Source organism: Pelophylax lessonae, assembly GCF_965119305.1.
Source record: "Pelophylax lessonae genome assembly, chromosome: 3".
Taxonomy (NCBI): Eukaryota; Metazoa; Chordata; class Amphibia; order Anura; family Ranidae; genus Pelophylax; species Pelophylax lessonae.
Genome location: NC_138770.1, coordinates 392,467,518 through 392,495,154, shown reverse-complemented (window position 1 = coordinate 392,495,154; position 27,637 = coordinate 392,467,518). Strand labels below are relative to the sequence as shown.

Here is a 27,637-nt window from a genome sequence, read left to right as displayed (position 1 = left end):
CCAAGAGCTGGATGTCCCTCCAAAATTGATGAAAGGACGAAAAGAAAATTGATCAGGGAGGCTGCCAAGAGGCCAACAGCAACATTAAAGGAGCTGCAGGAATATCTGGCAAGTACTGGCTGTGTAGTTCATGTGACAACAATCTCCTGTATTCTTCATATGTCTGGGCTATGGAGTAGAGTGGCAAGAAGCCTTTTCTTATGACGAAAATCATCCAAACCCAGCTAAATTTCGCAAAAACACATCTGAAGTCTCCCAAAAGCATGTGGGAAAATGTGTTATGGTCTGATGAAACCAAGGTTGCACGTTTTGGCCATAATTCCAAAAGATATGTTTGGTGCAAAAACAACACTGCACATCACAAAAAGAACACCATGCCCACAGTGAAGCATGGTGGTGGCAGCATCATGCTTTGGGGCTGTTTTTCTTCAGCTGGAACAAGGGCCTTAGTCAAGGTAGAGGGAATTATGAACAGTTCCAAAAAACAGTCAATATTGGCATAAAACCTCCAAGCTTCTGCTAGAAAGCTGAACATGAACATCTTTCAGCATGACAATGACCCAATGCATACATCCAAATCAACAAAGGAATGGCTTCACCAGAAGAAGATTAAAGTTTTGGAATTGCCCAGCCAGACTTATATCAGATTGAAAAATATGTGGGGTGATCTGATGAGGGCTGTGCACAGGAGATGCCCTCACAATCTGACAGATTTTGAGAGTTTTTGCAAAGAAGAGTGGGCAAATATTGGCAAGCCAAGATGTGCCATGCTGATAGACTCATACCCAAAAAGGCTGAGTGCTGTGATAACATCAAAAGTTGCTTAAATAAAGTATTATTTTAGTTTTTTATTTTTACTTCCCTCTAGCTAAAAGATTTGTTTGTTTGTTCAACTGGGTTTTACAGTTTACAGGGCACATTAAAGGTGGAAAAAGTTCTGAAATTATTTTTCTCTGTCTCATTTTTTTACATCACAGAAACTTGACATTTTAACAGGGGTGTGCAGACTTTTTATATCCAACTGTATATATGTGTGCAAGATAGGGACCTAAGATTTTGAGCTCTCTGAGTTCAGGGGCTGATGTGAAGTTACAATATAGAAAGCCCTGTGTAAATTGTTAGCACTATATAAATACATTTATTAAATAACAATAAATAATTTGTCAGGTTTTATGTTTGAGTAGAGTGGGACTGTGTTTGATCATCCACTGTGCACCTACAGCTTTCTGAGCTAGGATTAGAAGGATGTCCCTGTCTCTCATATTAAGGCTATGGAAGACAAAGCTTGGCTGTTATAGGGGGCCATCTTCTTATATTCCCAAAATTATCCACTAGAACTACATGTGTTTACCAAATGTGTCCAGAACCTTCTAGGTGATTCTTTTTGAACATATATATGGAGAACAAAAGCTAAAAAAAAAAAGAAGCTGGTCTGTCACAGATATATTGAGAAGGATATCTCTCTGCTGGGGTAAAGTAAAAACTCAGTAGTGGATTTATCTTTGCTCTATTCCACCCAAAATGAAAAGTTTGTTTTGGATAGAGCCCTGTTGTAACTTAATTTTTCCATGTTTGGTTGAAGCATAATCGTATTCAGTATAACTGAACAAAAAAAGTTTGGTCTTCAGTTTTTTAATGTATAATTTCTGTTTCAGGTTGTGGAACTTGTTTCTGGTGCCATTGGAGATTTGGTGCAGGGAATATATTATGAAAACACATATTTGCCAGAGGTAGGCAGTTTTAAATACTTAATCATAAACCTTAATTTGCAATGTTAACTATACAATGAAATGTGCTAAAATTTGTGCCTTTAAAATGTAACGCTTGTGTTAGTGATTTATTTGATCATTAGGACCACAAATAAAATGAAAAGACCCCAAATACCTCCAAATGAAAAAAATAAATAAAAATTAAACAACCTAAGAGCCTGAAGCAGAAAAATACTACTACAGACCAATTTTACTAAATGTCTTCCTTATAGGCACGAAAGTTCAAATATATGAAAAAAAAGAGAAAAAAAATATAAAAAAAAAACATATATGACTCTCATGCAGCCAACTTCTTAACAAATGCAAAATGTTTTCAACCACTTGGCAACCACATGCCCACAATTTACTGTGGGTGAGCAGCCACTGTTGACAAAGCGTCATACCCGTACACTGCTGCCTAGCCCGCCCAGAACCCGCTGTGATTTTACACAGCGTGAGCCTGTCAGCAAGTTCCAGCCAATGATTCATGGCTTGGACCTGAGGATCCCGCTGAGTACAATCACAGCCCAGAGCTCTGTGTTGGTAAATAACACAGAGCTCTGTACAGAGAGAGTGATCTGTCAGTTGCAGGGAGGAAAAACTGAGAAATCTAGTAGTAAAAGCAGCACACATTACACATAGTTAGGCACACATTTAACATCTAAAGCTAGCAATCCCTTCCAGTGATATGGTGAAAAGCAGGAAGGACAACAGCAATTCCAGATGCTATATGGATGCAGCCTATGCCCAAATAGCCTATGTTCTTTCCATCCAGCTTACAGTGCCCCAATTACTGTTTGCCTTTATCTTATACGCGGATGCAGCCCTCCTCAGACGGGGTAATCCAATTCCAAACAGAAAAGATGGTGCACGCACCTAGTGCATTACCCAAAAACATTTATTCAATATAAAAGCAGATAAAAGTGAATACTCACAAAGTAGCAACTAGAACCACACAATGCCATGCAGTGCGGACAAAAAAGTCATGAACATCAAAGGGGTGTAGAGCTGATGCATTTTGGGGGCGCACCCCTTTTCTCATAGCTCGGCTACTCTGGACACCACAAGACAAGCTTCTTGTATAAGGAAATCATAGCCAGATATTAAAACCTGGGCTATTGATCTGGTCAGTTAAGTATCAGAGGGGGTTGGTAATCAGTTTCAGCTGCTTTGGTGGTAATGAAATTAACTACAGGTGCACTACCTCCAATACAGGAAAGGTTTTAACAGGTGGAGGCCACTGACATTTTTTTTCCTACTCCTCTTTTCTGACTGTTTTTCACTAGTTTTTCATTTGGCTAGGGTCATTGTCACTACTGGTAGCATTAGGGGATACCTGGACCCTATAGAGGTTGCACAGGCAGTCCAACTCCTCCAGGATGGCACATTAATACGTGCCATTGCAGAAGGTTTGCTGTGTCTCCCAGCACAGTCTCAAGAGCATTGGAGGAGATTCCAGGAGACAGACAGGGACTCTAGGAGAGCTGGACAGGGCCCTAGAAGGTCCTTAACCCAACAGCAGGGCCAATATCTGCTCCTTTGTCTAAGGAGGAACAGGATGAGCACTGCCAGAGCCTTACAAAATGTCTTCCAACAGGCCACTGGTGTAAATGTCTGTGACCAATCATAAACAGACTTCATGAGGGGGGGCCTGAGGACCCAAAGTCTGCTAGTGAGCCCTGTGCTTACTGCCTGGCACCATGGAGCTCGATTTGGCATTTGCCATTGAACACCAGAATTGGCAGGTCCACCACTGGCGCCCTGTGCTTTTTACAAATGAGAGCAGGTTCACTCTGGCACATGTGACAGATGTGAAAGGAAAGCCCTGGAGAACGTTAAGCTGCCTGTAACATCGCTCAGCATGACCAGTTTGGTGGTGGATCAGTGATGGTCTGGGGAGGCATATCCATAGAAGAATGCACAGACCTCTACAGGCTAGACAATGGCACACTGACTGCCATTACGTATCGGATGAAATCCTTGGACCCCTTGTCAGACCCTACGCTGGTGCAATGGGTCCTGGGTTCCTTCTGGTGCATGACAATGCCTGGCCTAATGTGGCGAGATTATACAGTCAGTTCCTGGAGGATGAAGGAATTGATACCATTGAATGGCCCCAATGCTCGCCTGACCTAAATCCAACAGAACTCCTCTGGCACATTGTTTCAGTCCATCCGAGACCGCCAGGTTGCACCTCAGTCTGTTCAGGAGCTCAGTGATGCCCTGGCCCAAATCAAGTAGGAAATACCCAAGGACACCATCCTTCATCTCATTAGGAGCATGCCCGTCATTGTCAGGCATGTATAGAAAAACGTGGGGGCCATACAACCTGCTGAGGACCATTTCGAGTTGCTGCAATGAAATTTCAGCAAAATGGAGTAGCCTGCTGCTATATTTTTTCACTTTGATTTTTGGGGTGTCTTTGAATTCAGCCCTCTCTAGGTTAATATTTTTAATTTCTATCAAACGATATGGCATCCTTTCATTCTTAACACATTACCCAGTCCATATCAGTATAGCTATCCAGCTTGATTTTTTTCCCCATTGAGATCTGATGTGTTTTCAAGGTGTTCCTTTAATGTTTTTGAGCAGAGTATATTGGTAATAAATATAATATAAATATATATAAAAACTGTATATTGTATAAATCCACCCAGGTCCACTATTAAAAAAGAAGGTCCATCTGGCCTGATGGGGTGTAAGCCTTTGGCCTCCTGAGAGATACGTCAAATTCTTATGATCGGTGAGAATGGGAACTGGAACCACAAAATCTTCGAGCAAGTGTCTCCACTCTTTGAGAGCCAAGATAATGGCCAAGAGCTCTCTGTCTCCAATCTCGTAATTGCGTTCAGCTGGAGACAGCTTCTTGGAGTAGAACCCACAAGGAAGTAAGGATCCATCAGGTGTCCGACGCTGAGGCAGGAGGGCGCCTATACCTGTCTCAGACGCATCCACCTCTAGGACAAAGGGGAAAACCCAGGTTTGGGATGAGACCAAATTGAAGCAAAAGCAGACCTGAAGGCCTGGAAAGCTTGGATGGCAGCAGGCGTCCAATTGTGGCAAACGCTGCCCCTTTTGATCAGATCGGAGATAGGTTTGGCCAAAGAGGAAACGTTCCTGATAATTTTCTCATAGTAATTGGCAAATCCAAGGAAACGCTGAATGGAACAGAGACCACTGGGGCGAGGCCATCAGCCAAAACCTTCTGTGGATCCATGGAGAACCCTTCAACAGAAATTATGTAGCCCAAGAAGGCAACCTGAGATAGGTGGAATTCACATTTCTCAAGCTTACAGAAAAGCTCATTCTCACATAAAAGGTTGCAACACCCGTCTGACATCCAGGTAGGGGGATTCAATGGAGTCCGAGTAAATCAAGATGTCGTCCAAATAGACTACCACGCATTGCTGCAACATATCACAAAATACTTCATTGATTAACTCCTGGAAGACAGCAGGCTCATTGCACATGGCATCACCAGAGATTCGTAATGTCTGGTTCTGGTATTGAACGCGGTCTTCCATTCGTCGCCCTCCTTGATCCTTACGAGGTTATACGTGGCCCTTAGGTCAAGCTTGGTAAAGACCGTTGCTCCCTTGAGGCAGTCGAACAATTCAGTGATCAATGGAATCAGGTATGCATTCTTGACCGTGATGTGATTGAGGCCCCTATAATCAATGCAAGGTCTCAACTCAGACCCTTTTTCTTTACGAAGAAAAAAAAACGGTACCTGCTGGAGAAGTGGACTTGCGAATGTGCCCCAGGGAAGCGCATCCGCAACGTACTACTCCATGGCCTTATTCTCCGCAGCCAAAAGAGGATAAACCCTGCTATGGCACCAGGTTGCAAGTCTTTGGCACAATCGTATGGACAATGAGGAGGAAGAGTGCCAGCGCACAACTTGTCAAATACACCTTAAGACTCACGATATTCAGTAGGTAACACTGAATCCGAGGAGGTACAAAGTACCTTAATAGGCCCATAGATACAAACAGGGCCACACTGAGGAGACCAAGAAAGGATCTCGACCGACTGCCAATCAAAGGTCGGATTGTTTTTCTGAAGCCAAGGGTACCCCAAAGCAACGGAGTAGTGTGGGGACGAAATACCCTGGAAACAGGTCAACTCCCAGTGTACAGCTCCTATCATCCTATCAACTGGAACAGTGTCTTTGGTAAACTGTGCCGGTTGCAGGGGTCTGCCATCAGTCGCCTTGATAACCAGTGGCGAAACACGAGGCTGCAAGGGTATGGAATTCACAGCAGCAAACGTACTGTCAAAAAAATAACCGCCAGTACCAGAGTCTACCCAAGCCTGAGTAACTACAGAACCCGATGCCCAGGAGAGGACAACCGTGATTAGCGGTTTATCTTTACAGGAAACTGGGGACGAGGAATTTCCACCTAAGATCTGCCCCCAACAGGACCTTAAGAGCGAGCGTTTCCCGGACGGGTCAGACCAGATTTCAGAAAATACCCACCAAGACCGCAATACAGGCACCGGCCCTCCCTTCTCCCAAAAGGAAGGCGAGTTAACCCCAGCTGTATGGGTTCACAGCCAGATGCACCTTCCCCAGGAGCCGTGGGTGGTGAGGGAGAAATGGGTGGGAAAAAAAACTGAGAAAATCTGGTAGGAGGCCTCCGCAAGGCGCTCCTTAAACGATGGTCTCTCCCTGAGCTTGGTATTGATCAAAATTTCGAAGGAAATGAGAGCCTCAAGCTCGTCAGGGAGATTCTTGGCCGCAATCTCGACTTTCAATGCATCAGAGAGACCAGGAGAGAAGACGGCCACAAGATCCTCATTATTCCAGCCCACCTCTGCTACCAGGGTACGAAATTAAACGGCATCCTCGGCAATGGTACATATACCCTGTTGAATGGACAGGAGCTGCTTTGCAGCAGAGGCAGAGTGAGCAGGCACATTGAATACCCTACGAAAGGAGGCATCAAAACTTGGGTAATCGAGTACCACAGGATTATCGTTCTCCCATAAGGGATTCGCCTAAGTCAAGGCCTTGTCGGAGAGCAACGATATTAGGAAGCCCACCTTGGACCTATCAGAAGGAGAAGCCTGAGGAACCATCCCATACAAAATGCTCACTTGGTTTAGGAAGCTACAACACTAACTCGATTCACGCCCATAGCACTGCAGAAGGGGGGCTGAACCAGTCATCCCTCTGATAACAGTGACTTCAGCTGCAACTTCAGGGGCAGGAGCGGCAACAGGAGCAGCAGCAGGAGGAACCACTGGCCTAGCAGCACCAGGAGCAAGGTGTGCTGTGCGTTCAAGCAACGTCTGCAACACCTGAGCAAAGTGACACAAAAGGTGATCATGTTGATCGAACCTGATAACCAGCATGGGGAGCGTGGGAGTACCTGCATTGTCAGGATTCATGGCCCTTGCGTACTGTCAGGGTGCCAGGAAACCAGACTACGTGAAGATGCAAGTAAAATAAAGCAGTTTATTTTAGCAAACAACAATAAATGCACAGCAAGAGAGAGGAGCGAAATCAGGAACAACAGGGGTCAAGTCCAGAAGCGGGTAGTCATCCAAGCCGGGGTTGAGTCCAGAAGCTGGTGGTCATCCAAGCTGGGGTTGAGTCTGGATGTAGGTAGTCATCTAAGCCAGGGTCGAGTCCAGAAGTGGGTCGTCTGCTGATGTGGGGTCATCTGCCAATGCGGGATCGAGAGCCAGGAGAGTCGTCAACCAAGCCAGGTCATGCACGGATGAACACAGAGAACAGAAGACTGCTAGCAGAGATGCAAATTGGAGCACAAAAGCAAGGGTGGGGACTGCAAGCCATCAGGTGATTGATATAGTCAGTTGTGCAGCATCATCACAGTGCCACAACCCGGGCTGCAGGCAAGTGATGATGCAATCAGAGTTTACAAGTTTATAAGAGGCAGCAGTCTGTACATGTCCAAGATGGCTGCCAACAGGAAGGCAAGGTAAGACCTTGACACACAGTGCAAATAGCAAAAAATGGCCTGGTCATGAAGGGGGTAAAATCTTCTGGCGCTAAAGTGGTTAAAAGAAAATTATAAAGACATTAAAATTAAGGTATTTTTTTTTTTTTTAGGATAACAAATGCTTGAAGTGTAAATATGTTTACATTACCCAACATTACATTACATTACTTTTTTTTCATATTTGAACTTTTGTGGCAGCCCTATAAAATAGATATTTATTAGAAGTGGTCTGTAGTAGTAGTTTTCTGCTTTGGGTTCTGGAAGTGTTTGATTGTTTTTCATTTTCATTTAGAGGTATGGGCTTTGAGGTCTGTTCATATTTTTTGTTGCTGTTCTAATAATTGTGTCCCCTTTGTGAGTCATATTTATGTTTTTTCTTTGTTTTTTCTTTTTTCATATGTTTGAACTTTCGTGCCAGCCCCATAAGACAGACATTTACTAGAAGTGGTCAGCCGCAAATATTAGTAACAAAACATTTATTTATATACAAACGCATGAATACAAGCTTTTCCCTCTATGCATTCATTGCCAGGGGTGGATATATTAAATGCCGCTTGTGTGTCTGCACAGAATTCCAGACAGATAAGGGGGAGAGATGCTGAAAGGGGATGGGCATGTCAGTCTATGGGAAGCAGTGGGTTGGGGTTCCCCCTTCAAATTTTTATTATTCCCATCCTTTGGCTTCTGAAGATGAATTGTTAAGTGGCTGTGGCATGGGATTAGGTCCTTTCATGCTTATTAGAAAAGAAGCATTATATCTGTGCGTCACTGGCAGCCACATCTTTAACCACTTGCTGACCGCTCACTGAGCTGGTACTGCGGCAAAGTGGCTCGTTATCGTCTGGCGACGTAGACCTACGTCACCAGACTCTCCCCTCTCTCAATCTGTGTCTTTGTCACAGAACCCCCTCCCCCCACACACGTCAGTAAGCATGAGACCCCCCCACAGCTAGAATCACTCCCCTAGGCTCACATTTAACCCCTTGATCACCAATTAAGTTAACCCCTTCCCTGCCAGTGTCATTATTACAGTAACAGTGCATATTTATAGCACTGATTACTGTAGTGTCACTGGTACCCCCAAAAGTGTCAAAAATTTCAGTTAGGGGTCTGATCTGTCCACCGCAATGTCGCAGTCCCACAAAAAAAATCGCAGATTACCATTACTAGTAAAAAAAAATAAACAATAAAAATGACAAATCTTTCCCGTAGTTAGTAAACGCGATAACTTGCGCAAACCAATCAAAATATGCTTATTGTGATTTTTTTTTTACCAAAAATATGTAGCAGAAAACAAATTGGCCTAAAATGTTAAAAAATTTTGATTTTTAAATTTTTTTTGGGAATGTTATATATCAGAATGTAAAAAATATTGTTTTTTTTTTTTTCAAAATTGTCGCTCTTTTTTCAAAAATTAAAAATCACACAGGTGATCAAATACCACCAAAAGAAAGCTCTATTTGTGGGGGAAAAAAAGACATAAATTTAATTTGGCTACAGCGTCGCACGACCGCGCAATTGTCCGTTAAATTAACGCAGTGCCGAATCGCAAAATATAGCCTGGTCAGGAATGGGGTAAAATCTTCCTGTCTTAAAGCGGTTAAAAATACGCTCATTGAGAATTTTTTTGTCAAAGACATGTAGCTAAATACATTTTGGCCTAAATATATGATAAAAATTGAATATATTGGATATTTTTTAACTGTGAAAGTAGAAAATGTCAATTTTTTCACAATTTTCGCTCTTTTTTTTATTAATATCGCAAAAAATGAAAAGCGCAGAGGTGATCAAATACCACCAAAAGAAAGCTCTGTTTGTGGGAAAAAAAGGACGTAAATTTCGTTTGGGTACAGGGTTGCATGACCGTGCAATTGTCAGTTAAAGTCACGCAGTGCCAAGTTGCAAAAAGTGGCCTGGACGTAAAGCAGGAAAACCCTCCGGAGGTAAAGTGGTTAAGGGCTCGGTTATACTTCAAAATGTGGCATTTGACACACTTTTTTTAAAGCACTCTGAATGTCATTTAAAGAACTTGTAATTAAATAAAATGGTCAGCGTACAGTCCTGTTAACACTCTGTGTTTGCTTCGCTGTGCTTCAGAAATGATACCCCATGTCGCTTTCTTGGTTCTTCAAAGCTTCTCCAGAGCCTTTATAGAAGTCTTTGACAATGCTCACTAACAGCACATGTAGCTTTTGAGAGACTTTTATTCAGTTAGCTCCTTTGTTTTGGATGTATTGTAGGTATGAGATATCCCAGGATGCCCTGGGAAACCAAAAAGCGAAGCAGGAAGACATCATCAGCAGTCACTTCTGGGTGATGTGTATATATTCTGGGAGTGTCTGGTACAACGCCACATCTGGTGTGCAGTGCAGAGCAGCAGGAAAGTGAGCGGGTCCAGACTAGAGCAGAGCCTGCTGTGCAACATGGGAACGCTATGGTGGAAGGTGTACAGGACTGGAGAGTGAGGGCTGAGCAGTGGAGGATCAGCAGAGCTGGGGGACCGAAGCAGCATAAACTAGCAGATGTCACACCTTGTGCACAGCATGGGAGCCATATAGCAGGAGGTTAGCGGAGACCAGAGAGAGATCAGGAAAACCATATGATCAGCAGATCTGGGTTTTTAATACTGAGTGAGGGAGCAGCAGACCTAGGAGGTACTACTGAGATGGGAATTAGCAGAACTGGGAGTTACTACCGAGTGGGGCATCAGCAGAGCTGGGGTGTACTACTGAGCAGGGGATCTGCAGACCAAGGGTACTAATAACCTGGGGATCTGCTGAACAGGGGTACCATTGAGCTGGGGTTCTGCTATGACCTTTTAAAACAATCAGAAAATCAACACACACAGAGCATTTGCCAAGCTTCGTGATATAACAAAAAGGTGTGTGTGGTTCCTGCGCTGTCAGGGGTATTATGAATATCCTTAATGCTGCACCACTGATACTGATACTCAACAGTTAAACAAATTCTATAGTGGGGGTAGTGGTGCGCTTTAAGGTGTAAGAATAAATGTGAAAAATGTGTATAACCAATATAAATTAAGTCAAATCAGTGCCCGATGTTAGTGATGGACCTGACTGGACAAAAATCCTATATATCTGTAGTGTCTCTTTAGACGGTGTTTGTAAAAGTGATTCCTGTTGAAAAAAGTGCTAAGTGCTTCAAATTCCTAATCCAAACTATGAATATATAAATTCAATAGAAAATTCTTTCATCAAAATAAATATGCGATTTCTATTGTGACACACACATAGTAGTGCTCATAAAAGTGCTGAGTGCTTCCTAAAATCCCCTTGTTCATAAAACAATCTATAGAAAAACTGTATTCAATCAACATAAATGTGCGCTAGTATAAAAATATTTAATCAAAATAAATATGCGATTTCTATTGTGACACACACATAGTAGTGCTCATAAAAGTGCTGAGTGCTTCCTAAAATCACCTTATTCATCAAATAATCTGTAGAAAAAATGTATTCAATGAGCATAAATGTGCGCTAGTACAATCTTAAAACAGTCTATATAAAAAAAGTCCAAAACTTCTTTAAAATTATATTCCAATCCTTTTTCTTATTGTAGACGCTCTTAACGTAGGTATAGTGACTTTATTTCCTCCACCTTGTGCCACTTCTAGGTGTACTAAACTCTCACCATTATATCAGGAATATTGCGCCTATGGTATATCTCCAGGGTCTCTGGGATACTGGCTGTTGCTCCTTTCCTTTATCGATGTCCGATCTATCTCCAGATATCCAGCGCAGGTTCCTGGTATATAGGGGTCTCCTGGAGTCTTATCCGATAATTACCTTTAGGTACGATCTCCTCACACTATCCTCCTTTCTTTTAACTCAAAAAAGATAGAACCATCATGGTGCAGTATTATGTGTTTTTATTCCCACACATTCAGAATTACACTTACAGTTGGTTTGCTTGTATTCAGCATATACAGAGACACACGAACGCTGTGGAGATCGAGTTCCATCCGATACGTCACTTCCGGGTATAGGGCTCCTCCTACGCGTGTGGGAGTGAGGAAGTCACGTGACCCCGCGACGTAACGCGTAGGAGGAGCCCTATACCCGGAAGTGACGTATCGGATGGAACTCGATCTCCACAGCGTTCGTGTGTCTCTGTATATGCTGAATACAAGCAAACCAACTGTAAGTGTAATTCTGAATGTGTGGGAATAAAAACACATAATACTGCACCATGATGGTCCTATCTTTTTTGAGTTAAAAGAAAGGAGGATAGTGTGAGGAGATCGTACCTAAAGGTAATTATCGGATAAGACTCCAGGAGACCCCTATATACCAGGAACCTACGCTGGATATCTGGAGATAGATCGGACATCGATAAAGGAAAGGAGCAACAGCCAGTATCCCAGAGACCCTGGGATAGGCGCAATATTCCTGATATAAAGGTGAGAGTTTAGTACACCTAGAAGTGGCACAAGGTGGAGGAAATAAAGTCACTATATCTACGTTAAGAGCGTCTACAATAAGAAAAAGGATTGGAATATAATTTTAAAGAAGTTTTGGACTTTTTTTATATAGACTGTTTTAAGATTGTACTAGCGCACATTTATGCTGATTGAATACATTTTTTCTACAGATTATTTGATGAATAAGGTGATTTTAGGAAGCACTCAGCACTTTTATGAGCACTACTATGTGTGTGTCACAATAGAAATCGCATATTTATTTTGATGAAATATTTTTATACTAACGCACATTTATGTTGATTGAATACAGTTTTTCTACAGATTGCTTTATGAACAAGGGGATTTTAGGAAGCACTCAGCACTTTTATGAGCACTACTATGTGTGTGTCACAATAGAAATCGCATATTTATTTTGATGAAAGAATTTTCTATTGGATTTATGTATTCATAGTTTGGATTAGGAATTTGAAGCACTTAGCACTTTTTTCAACAGGAATCACTTTTACAAACACCGTCTAAAGAGACACTACAGATATATATGATTTTTGTCCAGTCAGGTCCATCACTAACATCGGGCACTGATTTGATTTAATTTATATTGGTTATACACATTTTTCACATTTATTTGCCAAGCTTCATTAAAGCATCACAGAAGCATCAAAAACACATCAAAAAAGCATGCTGAAGTGGTAGGCACTTAAATTATTCATAATATTATTATTGTTATACAGGATTTATATAGCGTGAACATTTTGTGCAGCGCTTTAAAACGTTTGGGCAGACAGTACAGTTACAATACAATTCAATACAAGAGGAATCAAAGGGCCTTGCTCGTTAGTGCTTACAATCTAGGAGGGAGGGTCGGTAATAATTGTGGGTGATGAGCTGATGAAGAAAATTCGGTGGGGACAGGATAGGCTTCTCTGAAGAGAAAAGTTTTCAGGGATCGCCTGAAAGTGGATAGAGTTGGAGATAGTCGGATAGATTTGGGTGGGGAATTCCAAAGGATGGGAGAGGCTCCGGGGAACTCCTGGAGATGAGTATGGGAGGAGATGACGAGGGAGCTAGAGAGCAGGAGGTCTTGGGAGGAACGGAGAGGTTGATTTGGTTGATATTTTAAGACTAGGTTAGTGATACAGCTGGGGGCCGAGTTGTGGATGGCTTTGTAAGGTATTGTTAGTATTTTGAATTTAACTTGTTGGGTGAGTGGGAGCCAATGGAGGGATTGGCACAGAGGGGTAGCAGTTGCTGAATGGTCTGTAAGGTGGATGAGTTTGGCAGCAGCAATTATGATTAACTGAAGGGGGGATAGCCTATTTAAAGGTAAGCCAGTGTGGAGGGAGTTGCAGTAGTCGAGGCGAGAGATAACCAGGGAGTGAATCAGGAGCTTCGTGGTTCCATTTGTTAGGAAGGGACATATTTTAGAGATGTTTCGGAGGTTGAGGCAGCAAGCCTTGAAAAGTGATTGGATGTGGGGCTGAAGGAAGAGTTCAGAGTCCAGGATAACACCTAGCACCCTAGCATGCGGGGATGGGTGGTAGATTGTGCCATTGCTCTTGACAGAGAAGTCAGGGGAAGAGGCATCTGGGGGAGGAAATAATGTGAGCTCAGTTTTAGACACGTTGAGTTTGAGGAAGTGGTGTGACATCCAGACAGATATGTCTGTTAGTAAGTTAGTGATGTGTGAGGAGACTGATGGAGTGAGCTGAGGGGTGGAGAGATAGATTTGGGTGTTGTCAGCATAGAAATGATATTGAAAGCCATGGGAGGCTGATCATCATTGATCATTGAAAATAGGAGAGGTCCAAGAACAGACCTTAGGGGGACCCCGACGGAGAAAGGAAGAGGATAGAAGTAAGTAGAATTGTAAGTGACACTGAAGGTGTGGTGGGATAGGTAGGATGAGAGGCAGTGAAGAGCACAGTCAAATTAAATGTAAAGCCAATGTAAACAATCCCTAAATTAGATCTAAACCCTAGCTTGCTAATATTTAGTTTGCGATTTCACTGTGTATCATGTAATTGCCATATTTTTGTTTTCATTAAAGCGTATGTAAAGGCAGAACTTTTTGTTGGTTTTGGATAAATTAGAAAAGGGTTAGACCCCTACCAAGTTTTAACGTGCAAGGCAGATTCACCTAAGTTCACCAAAGTGTGTTTTTTGTACAGGGGCCATTTTTATTGTATGTATCACACTGTCTAATGTGCCAAAAGTTTTATGTACATTTCATGTAGTATTTACAATAATTACATTTTTTAAGGAATATGTGATTCCCAGACCTTCTGCATACTAGGTGTAAAATAAATCTTGGCTTCTGTCTGATCAGTGCAAGGTACTCTAAAATATAATTGATATGCCTGATATAGCTGCTTGTCTTGTAAACCTCTAGCCGTGTTATTATTTTCAAGAAGTTTTGAAATTGATCCCTGCTGCTCATTAATGCAAATTACAGGAGATATGTGAGGATTACGGACTGCTTGCATTGTTCCTGGATATGGGGTGTTTAATAATAAACAGATTCTATGCGAATAGTCTTATTACACTGTGCCAAAAAAAAAAAAAGTCACGTTGAACTGTTGCCCATTGTACAAAATGCAACATATAATACGCTTAGAAAAGAATGAAATTTAAGCCCATCTCATTCGTATGGGGTATCATCTTTCTAGAAATCAGAACCAGAGACTAAATCAAATTCCTGCAGCAGACTCTAATCTTACTAATTTGAGCTTGTGCCAAAGGGTGCAACATTACCAGGAAAGGAGGGATCACAAAATTTTAGACTGATTTGAAAAGAAACAATATCTTTTGTAGCAAGCAAGCATGATATCAAACTTCACCATGCACAGACGGGCTATTAATTCAGGAAAAGTAATGGGGTAAAATAATTACAGGTTCAGAGTTTCAGGGAGGACAGGATGAATTAGCTAAACACCAACCCAAAGCTAACTTCAAGTGGCTTTTTTGAGAGACAGTGAAAAGAGTAACAGTATAGTTAAAATGCTATACCCTATGGAGGAGTCCTCTATTCAGAACAATAATGAAATAATATAGCTCATTGGTTGCTACTGGTTATGGCAAATGTGCATCTTCCTTCTTGACATGTTTGCCAAGTATTGGCAGCTGCTGGCAAATAAAGGCTACGTTATTAGGTTTGCTTGTTTATTAAAGGGTTACGAAACCCAGGACCCTGCATTCACTATATCTGGTCTCCCACAATACACAGTCTTGTGACTTGCCGAGCACTGGTTAAAGCTTGTAGGAGGAGTTTTCATTCTCCTCTTACTGTCCTATGTGCCTGACTGACCCCTAAACAGAGAAACAAATAAAAAAAAAAAAAAAGGAAGGGAAGGTGCTAATAAACAAAAAAGGTAATATAGGAAAAACACCCACTCGCTCAATAATAAACAAGGAGTGCGGGACTCAAATGGCAAACAAATCCGCATATACAAAAAACATAAGGCAACAAGAAAGAGAATTGCCCAGGGAAAGCGCCATATAGTAGAGCCACAGGGGTATATATATATATGTGGGTCAGCAAAAAGAAGAATTCCACACAAATATCTTAAATATTAAATACATTTTATTGCATCAAAAAAGTATTAACAGATTGATTAGTAATGGAATAGGATAAACCTTCCACCTCACCAAAAAGTTAAAATAAACCATGTGGTAATTAAAAACAAACACATACGCACAGGTAGGCTGTAGCTGTCATATGAGCAATCACAAATAACAAATATCAATGTAAGAAAGTAACGATCGGTCCACCAAATCACATGTGTGGACCATTCGGAGCAACCTAGAACTCAGTTGGATGTGATCACAGGGTATCCAGCAAAAGAGCCGACATCCCACTGATCACAGCCAAACTGAGAACGGAGTGGGACTAAAAAACAAACCACAAATTATGATGTATGGCGTCAATGGAGCAATAGTGCAATTGAACCGAGACCGAGGCTAAACCGAAATTGAACAATATATTGCCTCAGGGCTCGTGCATCAAACTACCTCGACGCCGTAAATCATGGATGGAATCTGATCCAATCCTGTCCATGAAATCCGGTCGGATGGAAACCCTATTTTCCATCCGTCTGGAAGATCGGATAGGATTGGATGAAAATGGACAGGCGGCCCGTTTTCATCCAATCTCCCATAGAGGAGAGTGGGGATCTGACAGGCATGTCTCTGCAAAGTAAGGGGAGACAGACCTGTCATCCGCCTGCTCAGCGGGGATTGGCGGATCCATCCCCCGTGAGCAAAACGGAGTCCGCGGGGCAGAAAGCCTGTGTGAAAGGACCCTAAGTCTTTGATAAAAAGTTTGTGTAGTTATTTATTTTTTGGCTCCAAGAAATGCCACTTGAGAAGGCAGAGGGGGGAAGGGGGGACATGAGAGCTGGGGGCAGACTCTCTGTACAAAAATGGAGATAAGGAGCCTGTAAAATTGAAAAGGACGAGGAAGTGTGTGAAGCCAGCTCAGACACATAGTCCAGACAGGAGAGAAGGAAGAGGAAATATTTGAAGTTGGCCAGGGAGACATGAAAGGGGGAAATTAAAAGTATACAGGTGAGGCTGTAACATACAGGCAGAGGGAGCAGACACTAATCCACAATATACTTCTTGTGTGTGCTCTTATGTATTATACTTAGACACATTACTGTAAGCAGGAAACACGCAGCTCATAGAAGAGAGGGGGCAGTGGCTTCAGGGCTGACTGTTCCTCCCCCACAGGAATGCCCATCATTTTGGCCTCAGCCTGGTGTAGAGAGAGCTACAGCCAGCATAAACAGAAAAGGGAATGTTCTTTTTTCCGTAAAACCATAGCACGGACCCAAATGGGACCATGTTTTCCATGCAAGTGCAGTTGGCCCCCTGGGGGATCGAAAAATGATTTTTAAATTTGTAGTGCCAAGTAAAGATGTGGCACTGTAATAGAGTTTAGATTTTGTTCCAATGATACCTGAAAGTGCTTCTGGAAATGTTGGGTTCTCCTTCCATTTCCAGTAATGAATCTGCCCTGCAACAAAATGTTACAATACATTGACATACCAGTAGCGATATAATTGTTTTTTTTTTTTTGGAGGTTAAACAAGCCCTGCAGAAATGTATGGGTTCAAAAGGCTTGAGAGTAGTCAAGGCAACCAGATCAATAACAGCAGAAGTATGCAACAATACAGTGAAATGAATGGAGCTGATGTTTGTTCTCTTTACTGCCAGTGAAAGTCTTTGCCTCAAACACACTGGGCGAGTAAATAATGACACTGCAGACACTAAGCAACGCACAATGTCACAAATATTTCCAATATGAAGTAAGGAGGATGCAACTAACTGCATGGGCCAACAACATTAACGAAGACCTAGCTAACCAATGGCTGGTGGGTAAATCTGCCACAAAGTCTGTGGGCTGGAGGCCCTTTACAGTGGAGCACCAATCTTCACAAAAAGGTATCTTTGTAATGTGTCCCAAACAATCAACAGGGAAAGGGTGCAGAGGTCCTTTTTAAGAAAGTTCAAGAGCAGTAAAGCCCCCAAACAGATGTAAGCAAAGTTTAACACACAAGAGGGTTGCCAAAAGGCCACCAACATCCCAAATATTTTCTATCGGGTTGAGGTCAGGCCAGTCAATTTCCTCCACCCCAAACTCGTTCATCCATGTCTTTATGGACCTTGCTTTGTGCACTGGTCCAAATCATTTGGAGGGGGATTTTGATGTGGGGTCGTTTGTCAGGAGTTGAGCTTGGCCCCTTAGTACCAGTGTAGGGAACTCTTAAGGTGTCAGCATACCAAGACATTTTGGACATTTTAAGGTGGGCCATCTCAATATTGAACCCTATGGCTTAACTGGCATGCCATTAATGTGCGTGTAAAGGCACAAATACTTTTGACAATAGTGTGTATGTTAGGGCTTGTGGTTTCCCCATGAGGTGCCCAACGCACTTGACATGTCCTCCCGCCCAGCCTCGCTGCCTCCAACTGGAGACCACTGTATTTGGTTGTCATTAGCATGAGATACATACACTATATTACCAAATGTATTGGGACGCCTGCCTTTACACGCACATGAACTTTGATGGCATCCCAGGTTTAGGAGTGTGTCTGTGGGAATGTTTGACCATTCTTCCAGAAGCACATTTGTAAGGTCAGGCACTGATGTTGGACAAAGAAGGCCTAGCTCACAGTCTGCGCTCTAGTTCATCCCAAAAGTGTTCTGTCAGGTTGAGGTCAGGACCCTGTGCAGGCCAGTCAAGCTGCTTTGCCCCAAACTCACTCATCCATGTCTTTATTGACCTTGCTTTGTGGTAAGAGACCTTGCAAAAGGCCTGTACAATCTTTTCATATTTCAAATATAGAAGGCCCTTTACCAGGTGAATTTCAGGTTGTGGAGTGTTCAAATAATAATTCACAGCAAGTGTAAGAGTGTTTTGATGCAGTTTGTGGGCCTTCCAATCATTGGAATGCTTGCTTTTCTAGTGTGTGCAGCATTTCATGGTCCAGATTTTAAACCAGTGATGACAACCCTTGACACCCCAGTTGTTTTGAAACTACATTTCCAATGATGTTCATGCACTCTGCAGTGTAGTTGGGCATCATAGAAAATGTAGTTCCAAAACATCTGGGGTGCCAATGTTCTCCATCACTGTTCTAGACCATGGGGAGGATGGTGGCTGGATTCCCAGGTAGCAGGGCTCATTTTATTGTTTTTTTTGTTTTTTAAGAATATGCAAAGTGTTTATGGTAATCCTAATTTCATAAACACATTTATTACTTTGGTGTCTGTAATTTTCTTTTACTGTACAGTATTTGGATTTGCTCTGCAGCATTGCTAAACAAATATTGTTTTTGATGGTCATTTTTTTTCTAAAGAAATATTTACCTAATTCTTTTGCATTTCAGAAGAGCAGTTTTACCGATGACAGTGGAATGGCTAATTGGATGGAGCACATTTTTCTCTCCCATGGTGCATTGCTGGCTAAGAGCTGTCAAGCTGCTATGGAGCTAGCCAGGCACGAGCCAGATATCCAGTCTATGGCTTTCCAGTATGGAAAACACATGTCCTTAAGTTATAAGGTATGTATTTGATGTCACATATTCTTCAGCATGTGTCTGAAGGATTTCAGACTATACATCGCTGTTGGCTAAGCAACAAGGAACTTTTTTTATATTAATGTCACAAGTGATACAAATGTTTTATTTCACTATATTCTTGCTCCAAGCAGTGTAATATGTTGCTTAAAATTGATTTGCATAGATGCCCATCTTCTCAGATCTGACAACATATTATATGTCAGTGATCTGTGTAGTCTTTCCCAGCTATGGCCTGAATTCTTTATACACGTGGGAAGAGGGTACACACTGCTTTTCATACCCACAGGTAATTTCATTTATTGGCAGGTGGATGAAATTATTGGAAGTTCATATAAGGTAAATTATAAGTTGAGGAACTGAATTATTGGTTTAGTTTGGCTCTGCATATAGTCTTGCCAGGTTTTGGCCAAAATATGTAACTAAACCCCTTCTGTTGAATGAAGATGTTTGAAGGATTTTGTTGATCTATACTGGAAGCACTCTTGTTTCTGATACATGAGCAGACAGGAATTCGTTGTTTAGACTGTATATGGCTTTAAATATGAATGCAGCACCATTTAATTATGATCCCAGACATGGAGTTAATTTATGTTTTTGATACTGAATATTTTAAAGGGGAAATAAATATTACCAGAATCAATCGATTAGTTGTCCGATTAAAATAAAAAAAAATAAAAAACTCAAAAGTGTAGCGTATAATTTAATTGAGTAAAGTTTAAAAAAAAAACACAATTTTTTCTTGAATTCTATGCAGTGGTAAATACAAAATACCCAGCTATATGATGAGAAGAGATATACCTGGGCCCAAATCCCAATAGCTTTTTCATATATTTAAACTATCAGGTGCTAAAGGGGTGTGACAACATTAAGTCCCGATTCACACTTATGCGATGCGGGAACCCTGCGGATCTACTGTGGGTTCCCGCATCGCATTCCCAGCACAGGCAGTTCACACTGCCATATGCGAATCGATGGGGGTGTGTCAATTCAAAGTTAACGACACCCCAGATCAGTTCACATATCGCAGTGCGATCTGACATTCGGACATGAATACTTTTGACAATAGTGTGTATGTTAGGGCTTACACTGGGCTGCACTGTGTATACTGACATGTATGGAGGGTGTACTGAGTTGTATGTGTGCTGCTTTGTGTATACTGACATGTATGGAGGGTGTACTGCGCTGTATGTGTGCTGCTTTGTGTATACTGACATGTATGGAGGGTGTACTGAGTTGTATGTGTGCTGCTTTGTGTATACTGACATGTATGGAGGGTGTACTGAGTTGTATGTGTGCTGCTTTGTGTATACTGACATGTATGGAGGGTAGGAATGAGCTCAGGCCTCTTCAGGATTCCACTGACACTGGGACAGATCCCGATCCGCAGCTGCAGATGTCTCACTGCCTGTGATTAGCCGTGTGCTGTGCAGTGTTAGCTTCCTGGCGGGATCGGGCAGGTGGGATCTCAAATACGCCCAAACCCATCTCTAATGGAGGGTGTAGTGAGCTGTATGTGTGCTGCACTGTGTATACTGACATGTATGGGGGGGGGGAGTACGAAGCTGCATGTGTGCTGCACTGTGTATACTGATATGTATGGGGGATGTACTGAGCTGTATGTGTGCTCCACTGTGTATCCTGACATGTATGGGGGTGGGCGGGATTACTGAGCTGGATGTGTGCAGCACTGTGTATACTGACATGTAGGGGGGGGGGGGTACTAGTTGAGAAGTATTTTCATAATCTATTAGTTATGGATTAGTTGTTTCAGCCCTACTTTCCACCGTGTAAGCTTAATAAACTAAAATGTATTTTTAATACTAATTTATGAAAAGTGGAACAGTTGCCCATGGTAAACTGTCTGAATCATTTCCTAACTCTTCCAGTATAGCTTTGTGGGATAAGTGGGAAAACTATATGGTTGCTGTGGACAACTGCTCCATTTGATCCAGTTTTCATGAATCATATCCCTTGGCAGATGGAAGCCCATGTTTACGTATACAGTGCATTGGACCTGCAGAGTGCATAAGTCAATATTCACTTCTGGAAGACCTCATACACCTGTAAGGGTGTGTAATTATTAAATGTATCTTTTTAAAATATTTGTGATGTAGCATAGACTCCTGGAATAGTACATTTGGCAGGCATAGCATATCATCACTGATAATTGCTGCATATTTAATAATGAATGAAATGGCTAATAATTGCAAACATCTCAAAACTGGTGTTTAATGATCAAGTAACCTAAAACTCTAAAATATTTCTAATGGAAAAGGGAAAAGTCCTGGAAGTCGCATCATCTCCGCAACAGTGTGGCCAACTGTCAGTATTTTTACTGGCAGCCAGTAAAAAATGGGCACTTTTCTCCTGCCAGTAAATGCCAGTAAAAGAAAAAGGTTGACAGTAAAAAATATGACTGTGACACTCGGGTCAGAACTGCGCAGGCGCTGTTCCAGTCCAAGGCTGGCCGAGACCATCCAAGTGCCTGTTACAGTGTAGTCAGGCAGCACCAGCAGGGGGAAGGTCTGGCAGAGGCAGTGCCTGAGCATGTCTTGTGATGTCATTGTGAAAGGGAACAGAGCTGAGTGGCTGGATCTGCAGGATGGGTGCAAGACAAGCCAGGAGCTGTTTGGACTGGAGTGGACTGAAGGGATCACCTGGTGTGGAGCGAGACTGTGACTGTGACTCACAAAGGGATGTATCATCATCATCTGTGCTGCTGCACACTGCTGTAGTCAATTACATGTGTGTGTGCATCTTCCCATTCTAATGTCTTGCCTTCCTGTCCCTAAGCTACTTACTTACTATATCAAAAATAAAATAAGAAATATGTTTGTTGCCCTATTAGCCACCTTAAATCACATTGTTAATTGCATATTGTACTTGTTTATGGCCTAAAAACTGAAATTTGCACTTTAAACTGTAATTTTGTACCTTTTGAAAATGCCAGTAAAAACATGGCTGTGCCAGTAAATTTTGGGTGTTCATAGTTGCCAACATTTGAAAAAAATTTCCAGGGACACTTTGCAGCACAGCTATCAATTACTTACCACACCCACTTCCCTGAAGTTCCGCCCATTCCACATAATTTAATCTCCGCCTACTTATCATCAGATTATAGGGTCTACTCAATAAAGAGGGAATTTTAAACTTAAGGTCAAAGTAGCAGAGTTGGAATAATTCTCCCATTCAGCTGCATTACTTCTGTCTAAAGTTTAAAATTCTCCTCACAATTCCCTGCAATTCTAAAGTGTAAAATGTGCTCAGATGTGACCGTACAAAAAAAGGTAAATATAAACAAAGTGCAAATTGTAAATAAGTAAATTGCCAGGACAATGTAAATTACCAGGGACAGGCTCCTATTTGCCGGGACTGTCCCAGCAAAAACGGGACAGTTGGCAAGTATGGGTGTTGTGCCAGTAAAATTCAATCTGGTAGGTTGGCAAAACCCCATAAGAAAGTGTATGGCAGCCTTACCCCGGGCTCCAACCAGACCACGCCCTTTACACCTTTAACTCTGCCCTATAGAGCTTAGTCATGGGTAAGCTCCATGGGTGGAGTTAAACACGTAGGGGGCGTGGCCTGGTTGGAGCTTGGGCTGAGGCTGTCTTACGCCTTCTTACAGGGTTTTGCAGAGATGTGCGACTTCCAGGACTTTTTAATTTTCTATTACATTTCTAGAGCTGAATGAGCTCTGTCCTTGTCTGCTTTCCAAGTGGTTGCTGCATAAAAGGACCTGGTGGAGCCTTGAGTGGCACCTGTAAATTTAGTTTGGGTCACTCTAAAATTTGTGTTCAATTGCCTATTTTAAAAGGCAGTTTTTTTCTACCTATGATCATACTGAAAAGGTTACTCACTATACAGTAATACACGCTTAAGAGTTTTTACAAAGACAAATGGCGAAATACCAATGAGTGCCCAGCAAAGTGTTTACAAGACTTGTTCACACTATGTGCAGAGACCTGCATTTTTCTGTTCTAGGAAAAGCAGGTCTCTGCAAGGGTACCCTGAAACAATTGTTTTTATGTGCTCTGCTCACTCCAAAATGCTGGTATCATGTGCAGTGCAGTGCAGAGCTGTATGTAAATATGCAGCATAAACAATTTACATATTCCTAACAAGCGGTAAAATTGATTTAATACAAGCCATCACTGATCTCTGCATCTTCGTGTAACGTGAAGTAATTCACACTAAAATATCATAAAAGCTCACAACAAAGACTCTAGTCATTGATTTCTAACAATTTAGGCCTTGTTCACACCAGCTATGTTGGGCAGCATTACTTAATGCAGTCCCAACACAAGAACAAGGCAATTTGCCTTATGTCTTTTAGCTTCAGTTCACACCAACACATTGTGTTGTTGAGTGCTAAAAAAAAAGTAGGATATGATGCATTTTTGCACAGTGCGTTGTGACGCGCTGTAATGAGTTGCAACATGCTACAGAGCATAAGAATTGCATACAGCTTCAGAAAAAAAACGAAACTGGTGGTCTCATACTTAAGAACCCTAATTCCAGATTTTCTTAAAATCATAAAAGGTCTACAATGGAATGGATTAGAAGCATATTCATGTGTTAGAATGGCCAAGTCAAAGTCCAGACCTAAATCCAATTGAGAATATGTGTCAAGACTTGAAAATTGCTGTCCACAGACACTCTCCATCCAATCTGACAGAGCTTGAGCTATTTTGCAAAGAATAATGGGAAAACATTTCACACTAGGTGTGTAAAGCTGGTAGAGACATCCCCAAAAAGACTTGCAGCTGTAATTGCAGTGAAAGGTGGTTCTTTAACCACTTAACGACCGCCTACTGCAGATTTACTGCGGCAGGCAGCCACTCCTTGGCAAAGCAACGTAGGTCTACGTCGCTCACTCTCAGGAGGCTAGGGGGCAAATGCGCACCGCCGGCGGCGCGCTTCCACCCCCGCTCATCAGAGGGGAAGCCGATGCGTGTGTCAGGCGGCTCCGATTGCCGCCTGACACCCGCGGTCGTTCACCGCTGAGAGAGAGAAATACGGTCGGCTGTTGAAAACACAGCCGACCGTCCTTCTCCCTGAAATGATCACAGAGCTCATGTAATTCTTCTATATAGGATCACATGTCTCTATGGTCATTTCAGAAGCCATGCCCCCCCCCACAGTTACAATCACTCCCCTAGGTTCACATTTAACCCCTTGATCACCCATAGTGTCAACCCCTTCCCTGCTAGTGTCATTATTACAGTAGCAGTGCATATTTTTAGCACTGATTACTGTATTAATGTCACTGGTCCCCCCAAAAGTGTAAAAAATGTCAGTCAGGGGTCCGATCTGTCCGCCGCAATGTCGCAGTCCTGCAAAAAACTGCAGATTGCCGCCATTACTAGAAAAAAAAACACAATAAAAATGACATAAATCTTTCCCGTAGTTAGTAGACGCAATAACTTTTGCGCAAACCAATCAAAATACGCTTATTGCGATTTTTTTTTTACCAAAAATATGTAGCAGAAAACAAATTGGCCTAAAATGTTAAAACATTTTGATTTTTTATTTTTTTTTTCATATCATGTCATATAGCAGAATGTAAAAAATATTGTTTTTTTTTTTTTTTCAAATTTGTCGCTCTTTTTTTGTTTATAGCGCAAAAAAATAAAAATTGCACAGGTGATCAAACACCACCAAAAGAAAGCTCTATTTGTGGGAAAAAAATGACGAATAGTTTCGTTTGGGTACAGCATCGCACGACCGTGCAATTGTCCGTTAAAGTAACACAGCGCTGAATCGCAAAATAGGGCCTGGTCATTAAGGGTGCAAATCCTTCCGGTCTTAAAGTGGTTAAAGTATTCACTCAGGGGGGCTGAATTACAAATGCACGCCACACTTTTCAGATATTCATTTGTAAAAAATTGTGAAAACCATTTATCATTTTCCTTCAACTTCACAATTATGTGCCACTTTGTGTTGGTCTATCACATAAAATCCTAATAAAATACATTCATTTAACTATAAATGCTTGTTTAATTAGTTATCCCTATTCTTGCACTCTCCCATTTCGCAAAAGGTAGAATCTAACTGCCTGTTGGAGAAAAATGTTCTTTGAGACACTGAAGCAGATAAATATCTGTTAAGTATGCATTTAGCATGCATTCTGGTGCTAATGACAAGTTCTCTTTAAGGATAATTTTCTTCTGCTTTCTGTCACTCTTAATGAATAAATCCCTCATTTTGGTCTATGTATCTGTTGTTTAAAGTAATGGAAAAGAACAGATTTTGCATACATAATTTAGGAGTATTTTCAAGTACATAGCACTCTAGTGATGTGTATTCCCTGACGTTTTCTGGTTTTGCCCAGGAGCATCCTGGACTCAGGGTGACAGCTAAGAGTTTTTCCTGTTATACTGCAAACTACTGCGCCCTCATGGGGATATACACAGAGTTGACAAATTTAAAATGAGGCCCGATGTCACTATATAGCAAAATAATGAATCTGCTGCAATTGTAACACTTTCTCCTTCTTTCTTGTTGCAGGACTGTCACTTGTTTTATTTTATAGTAGCCTGCTTTATTTAATAGTAGCCTGTCTTTGTTATGCTAAAATATAAAGAGTTTTTGGAAAGCGTCATTAATTTTCATTATTCTTAGACCATGCTTCTTCATTAAAATACAAATATTTTATGTTGATAAAAGGGTTCTTTCATGTATTACATTTTGTATGGTATGAGGTTAAAAATAGCAGTAAAATATTTTTAATAACCTAAAAATATTAGTTTGATTTCTTCCAAAGCTGGTTATAGTCCTTGATTTCCTGTGACTATCGGTGTGTTGCCCATCTTCACTTCCGATGGGATTATGGTTTTGGACAGACATTGGTAAAATCGGGGATGGAGCCTAACTACATTTTAAAAAGGTCGTTTCCAGTTACAATAAGTAATATACAGTTGTGTTCAAAATTATTCAACCCCCAATGCTGTAAAGGGTTTTAGGGAATTTAGTGTACATTTGTAATTGTATTCAGAATTAAATCCTACAAGGACTTCTTAAAGCACCATATGCAACTAAAATTACATCAATTGGTTTTGTAATACAGTAGTAAATGTTTATTTTGTGAATTCTTCATTGACACAATTATTCAACCCCTTAAAGACTACAACTCTGAAGAACAGAGGTTCATTGAAGTGTTTTCAATCAGGTATTGAAAACACCTGTGGATGTCAGGGAGCAGCAATAAAGCCTAATAAGCACCAATTAGGCAGCTTTAAAATGACTGTGATACTCAGCTCCTTCTAGACATTTACTGGTGTGGTTACAAACATGGTGAAGTCAAGAGAATGGTCCAGGAAGACAAGAGAAGAGGTGATTACTCTTCACAGGAAGGGCAATGGCTATAAGAAGATTGCAAAGATGTTAAACATACCAAGAGACACCATAGGAAGCATCATTCGCAAATTCAAGGCAAAGGGCACTGTTGAAACGCTACCTGGTCGTGGCAGAAGAAGATGCTGACTTCGACTGCTCTGCGCTACCTGAAGCGTAGAGTGGAGAAAAGTCCCCGTGTTACTGCTGAGGAACTGAGAAAAGATTTGTCAGATGTGGGTACTGAAGTTTCTGCTCAGACAATACGGCGCACACTGCGTAATGAAGGCCTCCATGCCAGAACTCCCAGGCGCACCCCTTGCTGTCTCCAAAGAATAAGAAGAGTTGACTGCAGTATGCCAAAAGTCATGTGGACAAACCACAGAAGTTTTGGGATAGTGTTCTGTGGACTGATGAAACAAAATTAGAACTGTTTGGGCCCATGGATCAACGCTATGTTTGGAGGAGGCCTATGAAGAAAAGAACACCTTGCCTACTGTGAAGCATGGCGAGGGGTCAATCATGCTTTGGGGCTGTTTTGCTTCTGCACATACAGGGAAGCTTCAGCGTGTGCAAGGTACCATGAATTCTCTTCAGTACCAGGAGATATTGGATGACAATGTGATGCAGTCCGTCACAAAACTGAGGCTTGGGAGACGTTGGACCTTTCAACAGGACAATGATCCCAAGCATACCTCCAAGTCCACTAGAGCATGGTTGCAGATTAAAGGCTGGAACATTTTGGAGTGGCCATCACAGTCACCAGACTTAAATCCGATTGAGAACCTCTGGTGGGACTTAAAGAAAGCAGTTGCAGTGCACAAGCCTAAGAATGTGACTGAACTGGAGGCTTTTGCCCATGACGAATGGGCGAAGATACCCGTAGATCGCTGCAAGACACTTGTGTTAAGCTATGCTTCACGTTTAAAAGCTGTTATAACTGTAAAAGGATGTTGTACTAAGATTGAATGTCACTTCTCTGAACTAGTGCATGGATTGCAGGAAAAAACTTACCAGGAAAGGTTAAAGGACCTTAACATGTATAGCTTGGAAGAAAGAAGAAA

At 41.8% G+C, this 27,637-nt stretch overlaps 1 protein-coding gene across 1 annotated transcript in view; it reads left to right on the top strand.

Annotated features, from left to right (window-relative positions):
- The window catches only part of PDSS2 (decaprenyl diphosphate synthase subunit 2), a 375,935-nt gene that overhangs the window by 280,265 nt on the left and 68,033 nt on the right, over window positions 1-27,637 (top strand). Inside the window, exons 5-6 of the mRNA XM_082249924.1 lie at window positions 1,656-1,730; window positions 19,050-19,223. Of these exons, the coding sequence (XP_082106050.1) occupies window positions 1,656-1,730; window positions 19,050-19,223 (249 nt within the window). The remainder of the gene's footprint in view (window positions 1-1,655; window positions 1,731-19,049; window positions 19,224-27,637) is intronic.